Below are 19,945 nucleotides of genomic sequence, written 5' to 3'. Positions count from 1 at the left end.
GTTTCAATTTGTGGGGTCTGCCAATTTAAGTGGCTCTTGCCAATTTAAGAGGACATGGTTAAACCTTTTCAAGATCCTAATAAATTTGGAGCAGAGCTCTTTTAGATTCTCTTGAAGTTGTAGTAAGTTTTTCTGTAATTGAGAGGTATTAACTAGTCTTCTGCTTGAAATGATTAAACTACCTATTTGTTCATATGCAGAAAATGCTGATTGTGAGCTGTGGGGGAGGAAAGCTGAGGTTTGTAGGAAGAAAGGCCCATAGGCAGAGAGCTGGGGTCCAATGCCGCATGACTTCCGTTCATGATCTTTAGCATGCCCTCCAGTATGAGAGATCCAAGAGGCCTGTCCTGTATGTAACTGTTACAGGCTGTGGAGTTGGCAGTCTCAGTACTGTATGTTTATTGCTTTTCGTTAGCTGTTGCGGGTTCAGTGGCTGATGGTGGTGGCAGTTTAATGGAAATGGTGGCGAGAGCACAGATTCTGGATATACACGGCTGTAATAAATGGGAATCCCTAGGGTTGTCGCTATTGTGACAGCTTCCTCATTGTGCTGTTTATCAAACAGTCAGCTATGGTAGATTGCAGAATTCCCCTGATACGGTGCATCTTTTTTTTTTTAAGATTTTATTTATTTTAGAGAGAGGGAGTGTGAGCTGGGGGAGGAACAGAAGGGGAGGGAAAAGAGGGGGAAAGAATCTCAAGCAGACTCCATGCTGAGTGTGGTGCCCAACGTGGGGCTCGATCTCACGACCCTGAGATCATGACTGAAGCCAAAATCAAGAGTCAGACACCTGACCGACTGAGCCACCCAGTCAGTCCTGCTTCTGTTTCTTCTTCTGCTGCTGCTTTTTTAAATTTTGAAATCAAGATGTGAAGTCTGTGTCTCCATCCTTAGAGTGTTGTCTCATCTCGTAACTTGCTTTAATCATAGACTATAGTAGAGGTGACCTTGTGCAAGTTTTGAGTCTTGGTCTGAAGAAACATTTCACCTTCAGCTCTTGCTGCTTTGGGAGCTCCGCCACCAAGTGAAAAAGCCGAGGCTCACCTGCTGGAGGATGAGAGGCTGTGTGGGGGGAAATGGGGGTCCCCAGTCACCCCGTAGCTGACTGTGGAAGCTTAAGTGAGCCCCACCTGACATCGGCAGAGTCTGGTCCACATCAGTAAAATTGCGTAGCTGAGCTTAGCCCAAATTGCTAACCCCCACATTATGCACTAAATACATGTTTTAATGACTAAAGTTTTGGGTGGTTGGTTATGCAGCAACAGATAATTGATAGAGCCGCGTTTGGATGCTCTGGGCCAATTAAGGCTACTTTTGACCTGTTCTTAATAACACCCAGGAGAGTAACACCATCATGTTACTAACAGGAATTACCTGTGGGTAATTTAAGCAGAAAAGGAGTTTATTGGGTAGCTCAGTCTTTTGCTAAGAAAACTGGGAAAAGGCTTGAGAAGTGCACAAGGGGCAGCACTGCTAGAACTGCAGCTGTATCACGCCACAGATTTGGTTTGGTGAAGATGCTAGTACTGTGGCTACTGAATACTGGACGCCTCTCGGTACACCTCTCTTCGCCTGCACCGGACCTCAGGTATGGGGCTCGGCACCTCCGTGGCCCTGGGTAACTGATGTCGCTGCTGTTTTCAGAAAACAGTGATCTACTGTTCTTGCTGCTTTGCCCAGTCGTTAGTGATTCAGGTGGCCTGTGGGGTGTCTGACCAAGCTGAGGGCCCGTGCCCATGCCCTGATTGAGCCAAAATTAGGAAACGGAGTATCTGACATTTTTAACTTACTTAGCTGAAGGCAGGTAGAAAATTTCATAAACATGGGCAAGGTGTTGTGATGCTGGGCAGCCAAAAGAAAAATCACAAAATGTTCATTAGTTTCTGTTTTGTACTGTGGTTAACTCAGTTTTAGCACACTTATGAAACCGGCTTTGAGGTTCATTCCTTAGTTCTATGGAGAGAAAGTAGTCTGAGCCTGTACCCTTTACACCTGCTCCCTTTCCCACAGATACGTGCCCATGGCCATTTGGAAGTCCAAAAAATAAGTGGGCCCTAATAAGCATGTATCTCTGGTTGCCAAGGTACAAACAGTATGTGTCTTTCAGTTGGTAGGCCCAAAGAGACTCCATTCACTGCCACAATGCCCCACCTAAGAGAGTGAATGAATGAATGGTGTCTTAGTGAACATAAGGGGTTGCCTATTTGTGCAGTGAATTTGGTTCATATGAATCGCTGGGTGGCAAGATCTTTAAATTCAGGTCATTTCTCATTTTCCAGAATTTCTGTGATAACCATTCTGAATCCTGAAGTGCCCATATGCAAAATCATTTATGTAGGATTAGTTTAAATATTAGAAATAATACATAGAAAAGCATAATGCTTGGAGAGTGTATAGTAGGTGCTTGAGAAATGTTGATCCTTTTTTCAAACTTGGATACACATACCCCAATCAGATCACATCTTATCTCAGGCTGCTATAACAAAATACCCTAAACTGAGTGGCTCATAAACAACAGAAATTTATTTTGGACATTTCTAAAGGCTGGAAGTCCAAGGTCAGGGTGACAGCATGGTCAGGGTCTGGCGAGGGCCCTCTTTTGGGTTGCAGACATCCGGGTTCTTGCTGTGTCTTGACATGGCAGAAAGAGGGAAGCTGACTGTCTTGTGACTTTATAAGAGTACATATTCCATTCATGGGGTCTCTACCTTCATGTTCTCATCTAATCCTAATCAACTCCCAAAGGCTCCATCTCTTAATACCATCACATTGAGGGGTAGGGTTTTCACATATGAATTGGGAGGGGGCACAAACATTGAGTCCATAACAGATTATAAACTCTTGGAGGGTAGGGACTATTCTTTCTCTGTCAAATATGTCTAAGTTGTCAAATCTCTAGGCATGGCTTGTGAGAATAGGTTGTTCTTGGGGTAGATTGTCTTGGGAGAGATCAGGACCTAGACCTCAGGTCGTCCACTATGTGTGTTGGGGGGAGTGCCAGTTTAGGGGGGATGGGTGAATTGTCTCAGATCAGACAATGCAAAGTCTATCTCGATGGAATAGTGTCTACAGGTGATTCAAGGTAGAACATAGGAGATCCACCTGGATCCTAGGGATGTCTCTCCTGGCAAGCGTAACTCAGTAACAGGAGACCTAAGAGCAGGGAAAGTTTGGGGATTTGGGTACCAGGGAAGTGTCAGTGTGTACCTGGGGGTGAGGTGCAGGACAGGGACAGACAGTTGAGAGCAGGGCCAGGCCTTAAATGGTGGGTGTCTGTTAAGCTAGAGTGGGGGAAAGGATGGATGTTTATTGATGGGGCAGAGAAAGGGGATTTGGTCCTGGAAAGAGGTTAGTCTCCTTAATATATAACATGGCCCATTAGGTCACAGTAGGACTAATAGCAGAGTGGACTTGGAGCTGGGTTCTGGCTAGTTGGGCTGAAGAATTCATTTGCATTTGCTGTGACGACGTTGGGGGACTTAATGTGCCGGGCCCTGATGTGGGGAGAACAGTCATGAACAGTTTCGGTGTCCTGTGGTATAGATAATCTGCTTTGAGGGGGCCAGCTTTCTTGCCAGGAGGCTGCCAGAACGACAGGGAGTGGGGAGGAGCATTTGTTATTTTAACAGTTGAAAGAGTCTTCACTAAGAATTCGACAAAGAAACCCAATTAATGAAGTCAGATTGCTTACCCCATCAAAAAGTGCTGGAGGGTTCTGATCTGTCTGGGTTAAGTTGGAGAGTGAGAACTCTAATGTGATCTGAGACCCAACTTCCATTCGTTTATCCCCTCCCAAAGCATTTCAAGGACTTGTATATGATGCATGGGAGCTCCACTGCGGTGAGGTGCCTTCTCATTCTCTGTTTCTCTCACTATAAGGCACTGGTTTGAAACGTGTGTATGTGTGTATGAGTGAGTGCATGTGGAATGTGTTTATGAGTGAGTGCATGTGTGTCTGTGCATGCACAACCGTGTATAACATAAAAGATACATAGAAGGGACTGAAATGAACAAACTTACAAAAATACCAAATAACCCCAACCTGTAATTTTATTTTTGAAAAGCACTAAAAACGTCAATAAACAAATTGCCTAAAAAGTGAGTCCTTTGTCATGTGTGGTCACCTGAGATTTTCCTGTCTCCAGCTGTACAAAATTCTGTGATGTGGCAGAGCCTGGAAACCAGGGCCAGCATCCTAAAATGAATGAGTCACCGTTGCCTTTTAATTCAGTTCTCGTGTCAAGACTGTGTGTGTGCATGTGTGTTCCTTCATCTCATTGATTCCTGGCATTTGAATCAGTATCTGGCACACGGTCAGCCCTCAGTAAATGTTCTTACTGTTGAGTCTGTTGTTCTTTTCCCCTATACTGTTCTACATCACATTGACGGTCTTCCTGGGATCGGCAGGATGCTTCCTTTGTTCCTGGGTGGTTCACTCTCATTGCATTCTTCCCCTCAGCTCACTTGGAAGTGTTAGATCCCAGGTTGTCCCCAGGCAGGCACGTGTGCAGCCATTTGGACAGGTTGAAAAGCTGTGGCGTTGGCTTTCCAAAGAAGACCTGGTTTATAAAAGTCATAATAAATCATTGTCATCAGGGGCGCCTGGGTGGCTCAGTGGGTTAAGCCGCTGCCTTCGGCTCAGGTCATGATCCCAGGTCCTGGGCTCGAGCCCCACATCGGGCTTTCTGCTCAGCAGGGAGCCTGCTTCCTCCTCTCTCTCTGCCTGCCTCTCTGCTTACTTGTGATTTCTCTCTGTCAAATAAATAAGTAAAATCTTTAAAAAAAAAATCATTGTCATCAAATGTCATCACTACCTGTAATCTTTTCTCATTCCAAGTGACAGTTTAGGTGTATGACAAAATCTGTAGAATCACTCTGTCCACCTGATAAATGCCAGTCCACTGTGCAAACACCAAAGCAGCTAACCTGAGTGTAGAATTTCTTTGAATTCTCGTCTTTGGGAACCGTATTAGTTTTACGTTCAACTCCTTAACATATTTCTTTGTCTCAATTCAAAAGTGATCTCCCTCCTGCAAAAACAAACACAAATAAAAACTGAGTAAATTCAAAGTTCTGGGGGGATATGTTGCACTTCTCTTGGACTTTGTTTGCTTGGAGTCAGATGATTACAAAAGGACTTAGCTGAACTCACCAGCTATCCTGGCTGGAATCAGGTGGTGTCTTTGATCCTTTAAATCTGAAAAAGTTGTTTTGAATACGTTGATGTAGTCACATAAAGCCCAATTCAATGGTGCAAAACAGCATTCATAGGGGTTCAGAGTTAAAACACAGTAGAGCATATTTAAGGTCGTCCATAAGCCTTCTTAGTGGGAAATCAATGGGATGGGTGCTGTGGAGAATGCAAGGATGATGTTAAAAAGTCTGGACTTGCCCTCAAGAGACTTGTGGCCTGGTAGGGGGATGTATCAGGTATCCTGAGAATCATAATACAAAGTAGAAGTGGTAAGTGGCAGAGGGAGAGGTTCAAACTATAGTTTAGAATTCATTTTTATAGAATTTATGGATCTAGAAAAAGCCTGCATCCAATGTAGTCAGAGTGCTTTGTTCCATTAGATGAGACTTGAGACCAAGGGAGGTCAGGTGCCTTCCCCTTGGTCACCCAGTCTGGCAGAGCTACCTTTGACAAAGATAACTCATTTTTATAAAGTGAGGTGCTGCCTTGATCTGTGTTGGCAACTTCGAGGAAAGAGCACTGTGTTTGCGTGTTAAGTCTGGGCTGGGTGAGTGAGGATCGTTGCAGCTTTGCACAGCTGGGCACTTTGTTTTGAAATTGCACCTAGAGCAAGTGGGAGGAGAATGGTTTTTGGGTATGTCTGTAATATTTTCTGCTGGCGTGGGGTTTGGCTTTGTCTCTTACAACTTTCTTGAATTCATTTTAATTAGATAATACATGTATAAGATTCAGAATTCAAAAGGTATAATATGAAATACAGCAAACTCTTCCCTAGCCCTGTGCCTTGGCCAACCTGTTCCCTTCCCTCCCTCCCTCCCCTTCCCTTCCCCGGAGGGCACCTTGGCAGCCAAGTTTGTTAGCTTCAACTTCCAGAGATAGCGTATGGATATATAAGTAAATGTGTCTACAGTCAACCCCCTTAAAAACATAACCTCCTCTCCCTATATTGTGCACCTTACTTTTTCTGTTTCAGCAGTTTAACCTGATGACCTTTCCGTGTCATTCATGATACCAGGAGCTTCCTCATTCTTGTGTAGGTGGTGGCTTTTGTTTCTTGTGGCAGACAGCTGAATCCACTCTAGATAAAGTCGAGCCAAAGAGGGATTAGGATTTTGGGTAACTGGTGGAATTGTTTGGAAGCTGGAGAAGAGGCCAGCATGTAATTTTCCGAACCCTGCATAGCCCTAGTGGTAAGTGGAAGCCACCTGTGCTCCTGCTCGCACTGCACAGCCTGCACAGCGGAGAGCAGGGCTTGCCTACACTGCAAGGGCTTCCATTGTCACCCTGAGCCAGGGAGGTGGCTACTGCAGCTTCCCGCCTGCAAAAGTAGATGCTCTGAGTAAGCTTCTCTTCCCTTATATTTCTCACTTTCAGAGTGAAGTCAGGTGTACATATGTTTGATCAGTGGAGCCGTGGTCACATGTTTGCAGTTTAGCTGCAAAGAAGCCTAGGAATTTGATTCTCAGCTTTCAAGTTGGGAGGCTAGACTTGTAATATGAGAAATTTCTCCAAATAGAGAAAAGCTTTCAAAAGACGATGGATAATCACAGATATGACACGTGTCTGCTAGAGCTGCCTAGAATTCTGTTGTGTGGATGAACCACAGTTGATTAAACTAATATTTTAGCTGAGGGACCTCTACGTGTTTTCCAATCTGTATCTTAGATAATATGTATTGAATGACCTTGTACCTATGTCATTTTACCTGTGTAAAATGGAATATAAATTCATAGAAGTAGAATTCCTAGATCAAAGAGTTGATTATAATTCTTAGGGATATTGCCAAATGGTCTCTGGATGTTATACCAATCTGTGTCTCCACTAGCTGTGTACAAGCTCCTGATTTTTTGCCGAGAGTCTTTTCCCTGTTCAGATTTTGTTGGAGCCAGAGTGGCAGGCTGGGTCTTCCCCACTAATGGGGTAAATTTTGGGCCTTAGGCCAAGAATCCTGGCACACCAGGTCTGGGTTGTAACCTCTGCCAGGACAGTCTGTTTTTAGCATCTGGGCTGGATTCAGCCTATAATTTTATTATAGATTCTCTAGCCTTAAATTAAATGGCACCTTGGGGCATCTGAAAGATAATGTAGCTTCCAAAATGGATTTGCAACTTGGGAGGAGCTTACATGTTGAGAGGACTTGGATCACTATGTTTTCGCAAATGCATAAGGACATTTTCAAAGAGTGGTTATGAAGATTTATAATACCCTTTCCCCTTTAAAAATAAAAAGCAAGTAAGTGAAATAAGCCAGACAGAGACAAATGCTACATGGCATCACTTCAGTGCGGAATCTTGGGAGGGGGGAAAAAAAAGTCAAATTCATGGAAACAGAATAGAATGGTGGTTGTCAGGGGCTGGGGTGGGTAAGAGGTGGAGGAAAGGGGAGAGGATGGTTAAAGGGTACAGATTTTCACTATAAGTTGTATAAGGTCTGAGGATCTAATGTGAAACATGGTGACTATAGTTTGTAACACTGTATGGTATAACTGAAATAAGCTAAGAGTTAAGTGTTCTAACACACACAAAATAGCTGAGGTGACGAATGTATTAATTAACTCTGGGGACAATCCTTTCATAATGTGTATGTATATAGAATAATCACAATATACACTTCATATGACAATTTTTCTTGTCAGTTACACCTTAAAGCTGGGAAAAAAGGGCAGAATCTTATTTTTAGGATGTTAGATTATTGCATAAATTTTACTTCTTACTGAAATCTGGCATCCAGTTGCCCCAGTTGAAAATATGCAGTAGTATAGGAAGCCCTTGTTCAGAAGCTTCTGAAAATTTTAGACAAATTTATATAAATGGGTAGAAAATGGGGAGTAAATACATGTGTGTGATTTTTTAAAAAGATTTTATTTTATTTGAGAGGGAGAGAGAGAGCTTGAGTGAGCACATGAGCAGGGGGAAGGTTAGAGGAGAGGAAGAAGCACGAGCAGGGAGCCCAACTATGTGGAGGCTCAGTCCCGGGGCCTGGAGATCGTGACTTGAGTCTCAGGCAGATGCTTAACTGACTGAGCCCTGTGTTCTCCCCTAATGGAAGTGTTCGCTCTTTAAGCTGGCATTTACTGAGTATAGCTGATTATTTCGAGAAAATACCCTTTCTGCGTGGCTATTGAGGTATCTTCAAGGATATAAAGTATAGCTCAGGGAGGCAGTGTGATGTTGTGCAGGGGTTGGTAACCCTTTGTGTAAAGGGCCTGGCAGTAAATATCTTAAAGCTTTGTAGGCCAAGAGGCAGAATTGAGGACATTATATAACAAGAGATGAAACAACTTTCCACAAGCTTTTTATTGACAAAATTCAAAATACAACAATCCAGTCCTTTTTTTTTTTTTTTTTTTTGTAATATAGGTCTGCTAGTAAGAAACATGGGATTCTTGTTTTTCGGGTAACTTTTTACCTAATGGGATTCAAAGCTAGCATTCCCCGATCATCAAATTGATTGCAAATGTTCATTTGTGAAAACCGTTCTCAGCTCACAGGCCGTACAAAACCAGGCAATGATCCAGATTTGGCCCATGAACATTATTAGTTTTCCAACCCCTGTTGTAATGGGAAGACCATGAGCTTTGGACGCATGATTGTGTAGGTTTGAGTACTGGCTCTGAACTTGCGACTTTGAACATCTCACTTAACTAAGTTGTGGTGTTTATTTGTGCATAAACTGGAGGTAATCACATACCACGTGGAATAAATATCTTCCCCATCTTTGTTGTGATTTTGAATTAGGATTCCAGTTCTACAGATGTTGATGTAATTTAGCTAGCCTTACTTGGAATTAGTATTTAACAGATTGAAGAGGCAGTTTGTCAGGGGATAGAATGGTCTCAAAGTACTATGTGAAAACATGTTTTTGCAGTGGAGAGATCTGGCTGTCACCACCTTTACCAAATGGCCAAGCTTAGCAACCAATGGTGAGGTGTTCTGACATAATGTGCCCCTCACTGATATGTACCTCTTACTATATCACAGGATCACCTGTGTGGTGTTGCTGCAAGAAATGTTTGACGTGAGTGTTACCATAAGGAAACAGACAAATCTAAAATATGGAACATTCTTCAGGACATTGTACATTCTTCCATCCAAGTACTAACCAGGCCCGACCCTGCTTAGCTTCCGAGATCAGACGAGATCGGGCGCGTTCAGGGTGGTATGGCCGTAGACTACATTGTACATTCTTGAAAGGATTCAGTGTCATGAATAACCAAGTGAGATGGTGCTAGATTAGGGGAAGATTAAGGGGAGGCAAGATACAAATGTAATGCATAAGCATTAATTAAATCTTGGATATGAAAGAGTTCTGTAGGCCATTTATAGGACAATTGAGGGAATGTGAGTAGGGACCATATGTTGTATGATGATATTAATGTTGATTTCCTGAGGTGTGACGATGGTGGGATGGTGGAGGAGGATATCTCTGTTTTGGTGAGATGAATAATAAAGTATTTAAGGGTGGGGGAGAGAGGGAGTGAGAGAGTGAGAGAATGAGAGAGAGAAAAGAGCAAGTTGTTTTGTTCAGTGCTGCTCACTTTGTAGCATGGCCTGAACACAATGCTTTTAATGGGGAGGTACCTAATACATTTTAAAGTGTTAAGTACGTCTAAGTATTAGTGGACTTTTCTGTCTGAAATTATGCCTAAGCACTGAATGTCTGTCTTCTCTTCAACAGTGTGCTGGTTTGGCTTAGGCATGTACTGTGGTACTTCATGTTGAGTATTTGGATATGGAGGTTCATATTTTCTTGGGCAGCTCACCCAGGTACCTCTGGGCTGAAAATCCCTCTGGATTTTTAGAATGTGTAAATGAATAGGAAAGGAAAACTCAGGTTGGTTGACCCAATGCTTCAGCTGGTACGACTTGGCAGCATGTTCTTCAAATATTCCTCTATATTTCTGTTGCTGAGGGCGCCTGCCTGGGGGCTGACATCCCCTGGGGGTATGCCAGGTAGAAGCAGGCTTGGAGGAAGATGCCTGCCATGTGTGTCTCCAGAGCACCAAGCTGCTGGAACATCACTGAGATCTTCTGGGCTCTGAGGCAGAGGGCAAAATAAAGCATGATGAGGCCTTTCCTTGTGCTTTGATCCTAAGCAGTCCTTCCCAGTTGAGCAGGCATGGAACAGACAAGTTAATAATCTCTTATATTCCTGCAGGAACTCTTATGGCTATATGGTGTGAGAGGACTAAAGCCAATTTAGCAGCCACTTGGAGAAGTAATTATAAGATGAGAGAAAGAAGAGCGATTCTGTTACTACAGGCTGTGAAAATGAATTAATTCAGCAAACATTAATTGAGCAACTGAAAAATAGCAAGCATTGTAAAATATGAGTCCTGGGGTACACATGATAAAGATATACTCTTGCCTTGGGCTGGGCACGTGGGGGGGTGGGTAGGGGAAGGAGTTGGGGTATAGTGGAGACAGTGACCAAAATACAGACTTGGCAATATTACAAGGCTAGTGATGTGACAGAAAGCTAGCGAGGAGGGTAATTGGAATGCAGAAAACATGCCATATGGAGTTAAGGTTGCAAACATAAGGTTGGTCTTGAGGTGATCTGGAGAATGAGTCTTGCGGGTAATGAAGTGGGGAGACCTCCAGCTTCCAGACAGGGGATATACCACGTGCCCATAGGCTTGAATGACTCTTACGTGTTGAGACTGGTTGGCATCTGGAGTGGCTGAAGCTTTAGATGCTTGGCGGAGAGGAGACAGACATGGGGTTGTTGGAAAGGTAGTTTAGGCCAGATGGGAGGGCCTCAAAAGCCATGCTCAGGAGTCTGGGTTTTACAGGAAGGGGAACGAGGAGCGCTGAAAGTCCATTTGAATTGGAGGTGATCTTGTTTCAGTAAGATCTCATGGAGGGAGTGTGGAGGATGGTGTGGTGAAAGTGCACGAGTCTAGGGGCAGGGCTTGAAGTAGTTGATGTGTGAGTTAGGAATAGGAACTTGGCAGCTGCAGCAGAGAAAGAATAGAAAATAAGGGTCTACTGGTGCTCTTGCAGAATTCTTTCAACCCCTCCTAACACAACTTTTTATGATTTTAAATCTTTCTAAGGAAGTCTTTAAAAAAATACTTGAAGAAGAGAAGCTTATTCCGACCTTTGAACGTTCTGAAAATTTATTACATTTTAGCTGGGAAAGAAAGTATTATTTCAGGCAAACTGGAACATATGTGGACTGATTACTCAGCACAGCCACTTAATCTTTCAGAATTAGGTAGGAGGGAAGCTATTTTAGTGGCCTTCAGTCTTCTTCCAGAACTTTGTCCAGGTTCCTCCCAAATGGTTGGTGAATTTTTCTGATTTGTATTCAGCACCCCCACAGTTCAGTGTACATCTGTAAGCTGTAAGGAAGTTGATTTCATCCATTCCTTTCTTTCCCCATCTCTGGCCTTCCACCTGAGAAAACAAATACGAGTCCATAGGTTCTTGTTCTGTGTCAGAATTTTGCACAATGTGTAATCTGAGATGGGTCCAGCTGAGAGTGTTATAGTTCTGGAGTTTAAAAAAGAGGAATGGAATCTTTGTAAATCTTTGTATTTTTTCTTTATTTTGAGCAATGCTTGGCAACTTGGACTGTTTGAAGGAGGAGTTACGTAAAATATCCCCTGCTAATTGAGTATTTGGGGAGAAAGCACTACCTTATTGTCTTCAATAAGTCTTCGTGTTAAAATATTTCTACCCACAATTTAGAGCTTTTCCATGGAGAATTTAATTTAGCCTTAGAACATCCTGAACCTTGAGAAACAAAACTTAGAAAATTAACCTCTTTTTTGAGTTGAGACATTTCGGTCTTACAAGGGTCCATACGTAAGTTCCAAAGGCTTATAATTACTTTGTCTTCCTTATGGCTTGAATATTTTGGAAAGTTCTTGGGATATTTCTTGGAGGGTTAGTGTACCAAAAAGCAAGAAAAGTGACCTATGGGCTTACCTTACCTATGTGTGTATGTTCCATGTTTGCTACAAAGCAGTGACCCTAGTGGTGTGTGGGACCGAGGGACACTTTCCAAGGTAAATGAAGCAGTTTACTAATGTCAGATTTGAGTGTTGGTCTCAAAGTACCATGTGGAAGTTTAATAGCAATTTCATTTACCTTTAGTTAAGAGCTTTTCAGTTCTGTGTATTACTTACAGCAGTGGAATAAATGAAGGTTAACTTGATACTGAATTAACACTGAAATAGTTAAATTATTTGCATGTCAAGTATTATAGTTTTTTAGGGATGATTTTGCAACACAACTATATTGATGCTGGAACCACATTGATGATGTTGGTGCTTTTTTCCCATGTGTGGGCAAGCCTGTACCTGAAGATGTATGACTTCTATATTCCCAGTAAGGGATGTATTATACAACTCAGTGACTTTTTGTTTGTGAGGGTGGGTTCATTGACTTGATTGAGAATTTTTTTCAATCCTGTGCATTACATCCTGGATGCCTATCCTTGTGCTGGGAGGTGAATGGAAGTTACCGCTTGCCCTTGGAGAGAAGACACCTTAATGGGAGGCAGAGAGAAACAGATCATTGTAATATGGGATAAGTGCTGAAATAGACATGAAAAAGCTTGAATGTGGAGAATGTCAAACATACACATACACATAAGTACAGACAGAGTAGGAGAATGAATGAACCCTCATGAACCCATCACTCAAACAGTTCTCATCTCAGGGGCATGCTTGTTGTAGCCGTACACTCTGCTCTACTTACTCCCCTCCACCCTTTTGTTTGGAAGCAAATCCAAGATAATATATCATAGGGTGGGCATTTATAGATATTTGAAGAGTCAGAGAGTACACAGGGAAAATAAACTATACCTGGGGAGTTGGGAAGGAAGGAGCTACGGAGAAGTAGCATTCAAGAAAGGAGGGAGTAAGTTCCAGTTTCAGGTGAAAGAGTTGGGACCCAACGATTACTGAATATCCCTTCGCATTGTATTAGGTTCATTTAGTACACTAGTTCATTTTTTTTCTTCACAATAGTCCTATGAGGGAGGCACTATCTCTGTTTTACAAATGAGGACATTAGGTTTCAGGCAGATTAAAATACATTTGCCTGAAGTTATAAAACTAATTAGTTTTCCGCATTGCAAACCAGCCTTGACTTAAAGGCTATTTAGTTTCCCATCTTCTGCACCATGTGCATAGATACAGAGAATTGAAAGTACAAGATGTGTCTGTGAAAGTGGGCGATGTGGAGTGCAGCTACAGGATGTGTGTGTGTGCGCACGCGCGCCTGTGTGTCGGCGCGTGCGTGTGTGTGTGTGTGTTCATGTGTCTGTGTGTTTGTCCGTGTTTGGGGATGAATAGAGAAGCTGCTCTGGGCCAGGTTGTGAAGGGAGTTTAATGCCATACTAAAGAGATAGAATATTGTCCTGAGGTTGGTGGAGTTCTAGGCTGAGAAGTCTTTTTTTTTTTAAGATTTTATTTATTTATTTGACAGAGATCACAAGTAGGCAGAGAGGCAGGCAGAGAGAGGAAGGGAAGCAGGCTCCCCGCTGAGCAGAGAGTCTGATGTGGGGCTTGATCCCAGGACCCCGGGATCATGACCTGAGCTGAAGGCAGAGGCTTTAACCCACTGAGCCGCCCAGGCGCCCCCAGGCTGAGAGTCTTAAAGCATGAGAGCAGTATTGTCAACTTCTCAAAAGGCAGAATATGCATGATATATGGAGACGGACTGGAACTGGAAGATGAGCTCAGGTGAGTACGGGTCAGAAAGATTATTTATTCAACCAGTATTTATGAAGTATAGACAATATGGCAGAGGACGATGAACAACGAGCACATCTCCCTATTTCATGGAGATTAATAGAGAATTAGTCACATGCAAATGGCCTGTTGTAATGTGATTTATAATAAGAAATACATATTTGGTCTTTAACCCAATTCCTAAAGCACAGAACCCCTAAAATCCTTGGAATTTCCTGTGATCAGAGCAGTAACTGTGTCTTTTGTTACGTTAATAAGGTGACTTGGGGTAAGCCCTCAGCTAACCTGAGATGCAGGCTGGTTGCCAAGGGAACCAACCTTGTGATTTGGAGATTTGGAACTTTGGATACCCTCCCTTCATAAACCTCCAGGCAGGGAGGGCGCTGGAGGTTGAACCAGTCACCAATAGTCAGTGATTTAATCAATCATGCTTATGTAATGATGCACCCATTAAAAACCCCAAAGGACAGCTTTCAGAAATCTTCTGGGTCAGTGAGCTCCAGGTATCTGGGGAGAGTGGAGTGGTGCTCCAAAAGGCTATAGAAACTCTGCACACTCCCCATACCTTGACCTATTAATTTCTTTCATTTGGCTGTGTCTGGGTTATATCCTTTTTATAATAAACTTAATCCACTGAGTAAAATGTTTCTTTGAGTTCTGTGAGCTGTTGTAGCAAATTAACCAAACCTGAGGAGGGGTCATGGGAACTTCTGATTTATAGCCAATTGGTAACAAGCTGGGGTTGTGACTGATGTCTGAAAGGGTGTGTGCGTGCGGGGGGCGGGGGACTCAGGGGGCAGAGGACCAAGCCCTTAATCATTCAAGAAAACCTCCTATATCTTGGGAAGAACAGTGAGTCTGCAGTGTTTGAACCACGACCTGCTCCCCACTTGCCCTCCACCAGTTCCATATGAGGAAAGCTCCGTTCCTGATGGACCCAGCCAAGAGTCTGATGCTGTCTCTACATAATCCTGTCAGAGCAGAGTTGAACGGCAGGCCACCCAGATGTTGTGTTGAACAACAGGACACCCAGATGTTGTCTGGAGAATTACTTGGTGCTGTGTGGGATACCTCCCCCTTCACATTCTGGGATTGGTTTCAGGACCATAATACCTAGGATCCTATGAAAAGGTGATAAACTTTCTAGTTCTCAGAAAAATGCAAAGTAAAACTGCAGTGAGATACTACCACTGTCCATTAGAACGGTGAAAACGAAAAAGCCCAAGAATACCAGTGTTGGCAAGGACGTAAAGTAAACTGAATTCCCAAACACCGTCGGTGGCAGCGTGGCCATATCTACTAACACTAAACATATACATATCTGGTTAGCCAGCAGTTGGCACTGTTAGATAAAAACCTAATGAGAAATGTATTTCAGGTCAATGTATTCTGCTCTGCATGTCTTGACAAGACATGAGCAAGAATATTATAGCTGCACGATTCAGAATAGACCCAAAGTGGAAACCATCCAAATGTCCAGTGGCAGAAGGATAGATAATTTGTGATATAGCCACACAAATATTTGAATAACAACTAAAATGACTGAACGTTACTTCACTCAACAACTTGAAAGAATGTCAGAAACAACATTGAACAAAGAAGCCAGACATGTGGGTATATAGTCTTTGACTATATAAAGTTCAGAAAAAGGCAAGACTAATCTATGATGTTAGAAGTTAGGAAAATGGCATATGGGTAGCGATTGAAAGGAGCTACACAGCGGGGGCTTCTAGAAGGCTTGTAATGTTTTATTTCTTGATCCTGGCCGCTTGTTACATAGTTGTGTTCCATTTGTGAAAACTTATGTCTCTATACGGCATACACTTGGGATTTGTATGCTTTTCTGTATCTATATTATGCTTTTCCATATGAATATTATATTTCTTCTAGAAACAAATTCTGATAATTAGTATTGATGTTTACTAGTTCACTTGAGGAAAACTCACTATTATCTGAAAGTCACAGTCGGGTTCTTCGTCTCTCTGTGTATTAGTGCCTGCTTGTTTTGTTGTGAGAACATCACCAACTAATGAAATAAAGTTAGAAAAAAGTTAAATCTGTTCCTGTATGGTTAAGCATGTGAATTCTATTTAGAAAATTTGTTAACGATAGCAAGGTGAGGTACTAGGAAGGGTTAAGGCCATGACAGAGGGGAAGATAGCCTTGGTTTGGGACATGGGTCAGTGGTTGACTGGGTACGGTTACCACTGACAATAAGTTTCTGATTTAGGATACAGAACATTTGACATCAGCAAGATCAATTAGCAGGTGCCAGGATACATGGGGAGGGGCTTAGTTATGTTATTTTCTAAGATGGGGCTGGGTATCTGCATTAGGGTTTTGGAAAAGCGCCTGAAGCTCTGAGAGGGATTTGGTGATCATTTGGATGGTAATTGAGGCACTGCATTTATTGAATAGATGCTATTGTCAACACTGCTAATTAGCTCTCATGAGGTAATTACCGTTATCTCTCCTTACACTTACGGGGAGACTGAGGCACAAGCGTTAAGTAGTGTGCCTTAGGTTATGCAAACAGTTAATTAGTGCCCAGGCCAGGATTCACAACCAAGTCTTTTACTCCGAGGGCTGTTCTCTTTGGTATAACATCGTACTGCTTCTCCAGTCAAGAATGAATCTGGGGGAGGATTGAGACTTTTGGAACAGCAGTCTGAGAAACTCAGCAGACCCTCTTCAATGAAACAACCCTTTAAGTGGTAATAACAAAATACGAAAAATAATTAAAGTCATTGGAAATTAACCTGAGGATGTAGAGCAGATGGAGAAGCATTCAAGAACACCTCCTAAATCTTAGTCTGCAGTATTTGAACCACGACCTGCTCCCCACTTGTCCTCCACCAGTTCCATATGAGGAAAGCTCCGTTCCTGATGGATGCAACCAAGAAGACAGGACTCGCTGTTCCCCAACCCCAGCTGTAGTTTAGGGCTAGGAGTTAGACCACCTGCTATGAGAAATACTGTAAGTATCAGAAGGAAAGGAGGGAGGGAAGGGGAGACAGAGAGAGGGAGAGAGGGAGAGGAGGGAGGGAGGGAGAGGGAAGGTGAGAGAGAGAGACACTAATCTATACATTCAAGAAGCCCAGCCTTGTCCTCCCCACTCCTGTGGCTGCCAGGCTATTTCTGTCTCTGTGAAGCAGGCTGGGGACGCCTGCAACCACAGTGAGGCCTGCAGTTGGGGTGGGGACTTGGGTGTACGGTCTGTTAAATAACACAAAACTCGGTGTTCTTCCTGAGATTCAGCAACTTTCCTTGAATATATGCTCCCTGGATTGCTACGAGCCTTTGGTTAATTTCCAGAGTTCTGTCCATTTGTGTAGTGGGTTTTCTCATTGCTTTGATGGAGGAGAGAATTTTTGGAGGCCTCTTTTTGCTGACATCCCAGTTGCATTTTTGTAGGATTTTTTCTTAAGATTAATTAGTGGCTCTTTATAGTTTGGAAATCTAAAAGCCCATCCATAAGGATCAACTAAAAAAAGAAACCACGGTATATCTTTATAGCAGAGTATTGTGTAGTTGTTAAAAGAAAGATGTAATTTTAACTGTGCTTATAGAGAAGATTTTTCTTCAAGGAATAATGCTAAATGAACACAAGTTGCAAAATAGTATGTGGTATTCTATTTGTGTAAAGTATTGAATAAACAAGAGGAAAAACACAGGTGTGTGCTGTATATATATGTGTGTGTAGAACATTTCTAAAGGAATACAAAAAAAGAATATAATGTTTTCCTCTGGGCCATAGGAAGTGGAGGCTGCTTTTTAGATCTTCACACCACTTACTATTATTTGAACTTATGAGTATTACTTTGAAATAACTTTAAAAAGTCATTGAATATTTGTTAGTTTTAAACTACCAATAGGATATGTGTTAGTTTAGGTCTGCAAATTAAAGATTGCAAGATCTTAAAGACATTTGTGTTCATGGTCTACCCCCCTCCCTTTTGCTTCTCTGAAGTGAGCACTTGTGATGTAGTTTCAATGCTTAGGAAATCCTGTTGCCTGAAAACTTTAAAAATAATTAATTCACTTTTAGTTTTGATCAGCTGGGGTAATCCACAAGTAGCAGTAATGACTAACCTGTTCCCTTTTCACTCCAGTGATCTTCTAGACTTTGTACATTAGTATCCACGCCCCCTGAACAAGTCACTGTCTTTTTGTAGGAACAGTAATAGCCATACTCTGTCACCTTTATTTTTATCTTTGAAAGAGGAGGAATAATCACTCAGTCCTGAAACATCATGAGTAGGTACTAATTTAATTATCTGAATTGAAAATCTTCCTGTCAACTGGAGGAAAAAAAACCCAACCAGTGTGTACACATAGGTTCTCCAGGGAGTTTTTGGTTAGCTACACTATGAAATCCTTCAGATTTCATAATATATCTTGTCTCATTTTCCTGTTATGAAATGAGGTTTACAGCCTGGCTTTTCTTGTCTCTTTTCAGATCACAGAACTGTGTGGTGCAAAGCGAGTTGGTTATTTTGGTCCAACACAGTTTTACATCGCCTTAAAACTGATTGCTGCGGCACAGTCTGGCCTCCCTGTACGGATAGAGAGTATTACATGTGGTAAGTGTCTCCCATTTATACATTTTATTGTCCATGACCAGTGTCTTTTTTATGAGAACCGTTTTTAGTGGGCTTAAGGCCTGTTCTGTAAGCATTTGTGGAATTTCTCCTTGCTTCTTCCCACTGTTGTAAAATAAAGAAAACTTAGCAGGTATCTTACTTTTTCTTTTTCTTTTTTTTCTTTCTGAAATGGGAAAAAAATTCAGAGAATGACCTGAGATTCATGCCTTTTTAAATTTTTTTTTTAATTTTAGATTTTTTTTAGTGTTTTGTTTGTTTGTTTTTTTAGATTCATGCCTTTTAATGGACTTGAAGTTAAAATAGATTTTATTCTTTAGCAGGAGATCAGGACAGGAATGCTAGAGCCTGTGGCAAAATAATAACATTTAGCTTTATTTTCCTCTTGAGGAATATATAATGCCATTTGGAGTTCTGTTAGGGACAAGGAGACAAATACATGGGAGAGTTTGAGTGGAACCTACTTCTACTTCCTCTCCTGTCCCTGCGAGTCATATCATACATGATCGTCCTTCAGTCCCCCCCAATACCTGAAGCACTTTTCTAATGATCAGTAAGTATTATGGAGCTACCAAAATTTTGGCATAATGAACTTCACTTCTCAAAGTTTTGATTTAATGTTTTCTTATCTTGCTATCCCTGGTCCCCAACCGGGTGACTGAACACTGTACAACTTAAACAAAAAGCAAAGCCCCAAACTTAGCATCATTTATACTGCCTCAATATTGGGCTTACAGTTCTTTATGAAGAAGGTAGATTATTCCTGGGCCATGCTGAGGTCCTCTGTCCATTTACTCTGATCTAAGTTACTCTCATAAATTCACACAGCCATGCAGGAGCTTCTTCCTTTTCCTCATTTTGAGATTAAAACCACGCAGCTGTCCATGCCTGTCCTGTAAAGTCCTTGGTAAACCTCAGAGTGGGTTCAGGAAACTTGTAGGACAACTCTTGAATAGCTGAGAAGAGTCTGATAGCTGGACTATGGGAAATAAAGTACTTTTGCGATAACCATCAGGAAGCCACAATCATCCTGCTAATCTTTATTAAAGGCTTAGTGTCTGCCAGAAACCATCTCATTTAGTCCTCCTGACAGCCTACTGCATTAGGTGTTTGTGTTCGCTTGCATTGCCTAGGATGAAGTGTGAAACATTCTACTGAAATCCCAGTGCCCTAACAAAATGCAGGTTCTCTTCCTGCTTTGCAGTGGGTCACAGTGACCCTCTAGGGCAGCTGCCCTCCATGTGGTGGCTTCATGATCCCAGCTACCTTCTCTTGTGGCACTCCCCCCTCCCCCGGCAAGCACCTGTTCCTATAATTGCTGCAACAGAGAAATTGTTTCTCACCCTAGCAGTTAAATACTTGGTCCTGGATATGACTCTCGTTACTCCTGCTCATGGGCCAGAACTTGTCACATGAATCCACTGAACTACACCACTCACTGG

The 19,945-nt window shown here is 42.3% G+C and overlaps 1 protein-coding gene across 6 annotated transcripts in view; it reads left to right on the top strand.

The window, feature by feature from the left end:
- Positions 1-19,945, top strand: part of REPS2 (RALBP1 associated Eps domain containing 2) — a 222,139-nt gene that overhangs the window by 43,104 nt on the left and 159,090 nt on the right. For 5 of the 6 annotated variants that reach the window (XM_047714691.1, XM_047714687.1, XM_047714688.1 and 2 more), the window contains exon 2: positions 18,362-18,485. In XM_047714691.1, coding sequence (XP_047570647.1) covers positions 18,362-18,485 — 124 coding nt within the window. Of the gene's footprint in view, positions 1-18,097; positions 18,160-18,361; positions 18,486-19,945 lie in introns of those variants that run through there. The other variant, XM_047714690.1, reaches the window with a different exon arrangement.

This window comes from Lutra lutra, chromosome X (assembly GCF_902655055.1).
Source record: "Lutra lutra chromosome X, mLutLut1.2, whole genome shotgun sequence".
Taxonomy (NCBI): domain Eukaryota; kingdom Metazoa; phylum Chordata; class Mammalia; order Carnivora; family Mustelidae; genus Lutra; species Lutra lutra.
This window is presented reverse-complemented; position numbering and strand designations above follow the sequence as displayed.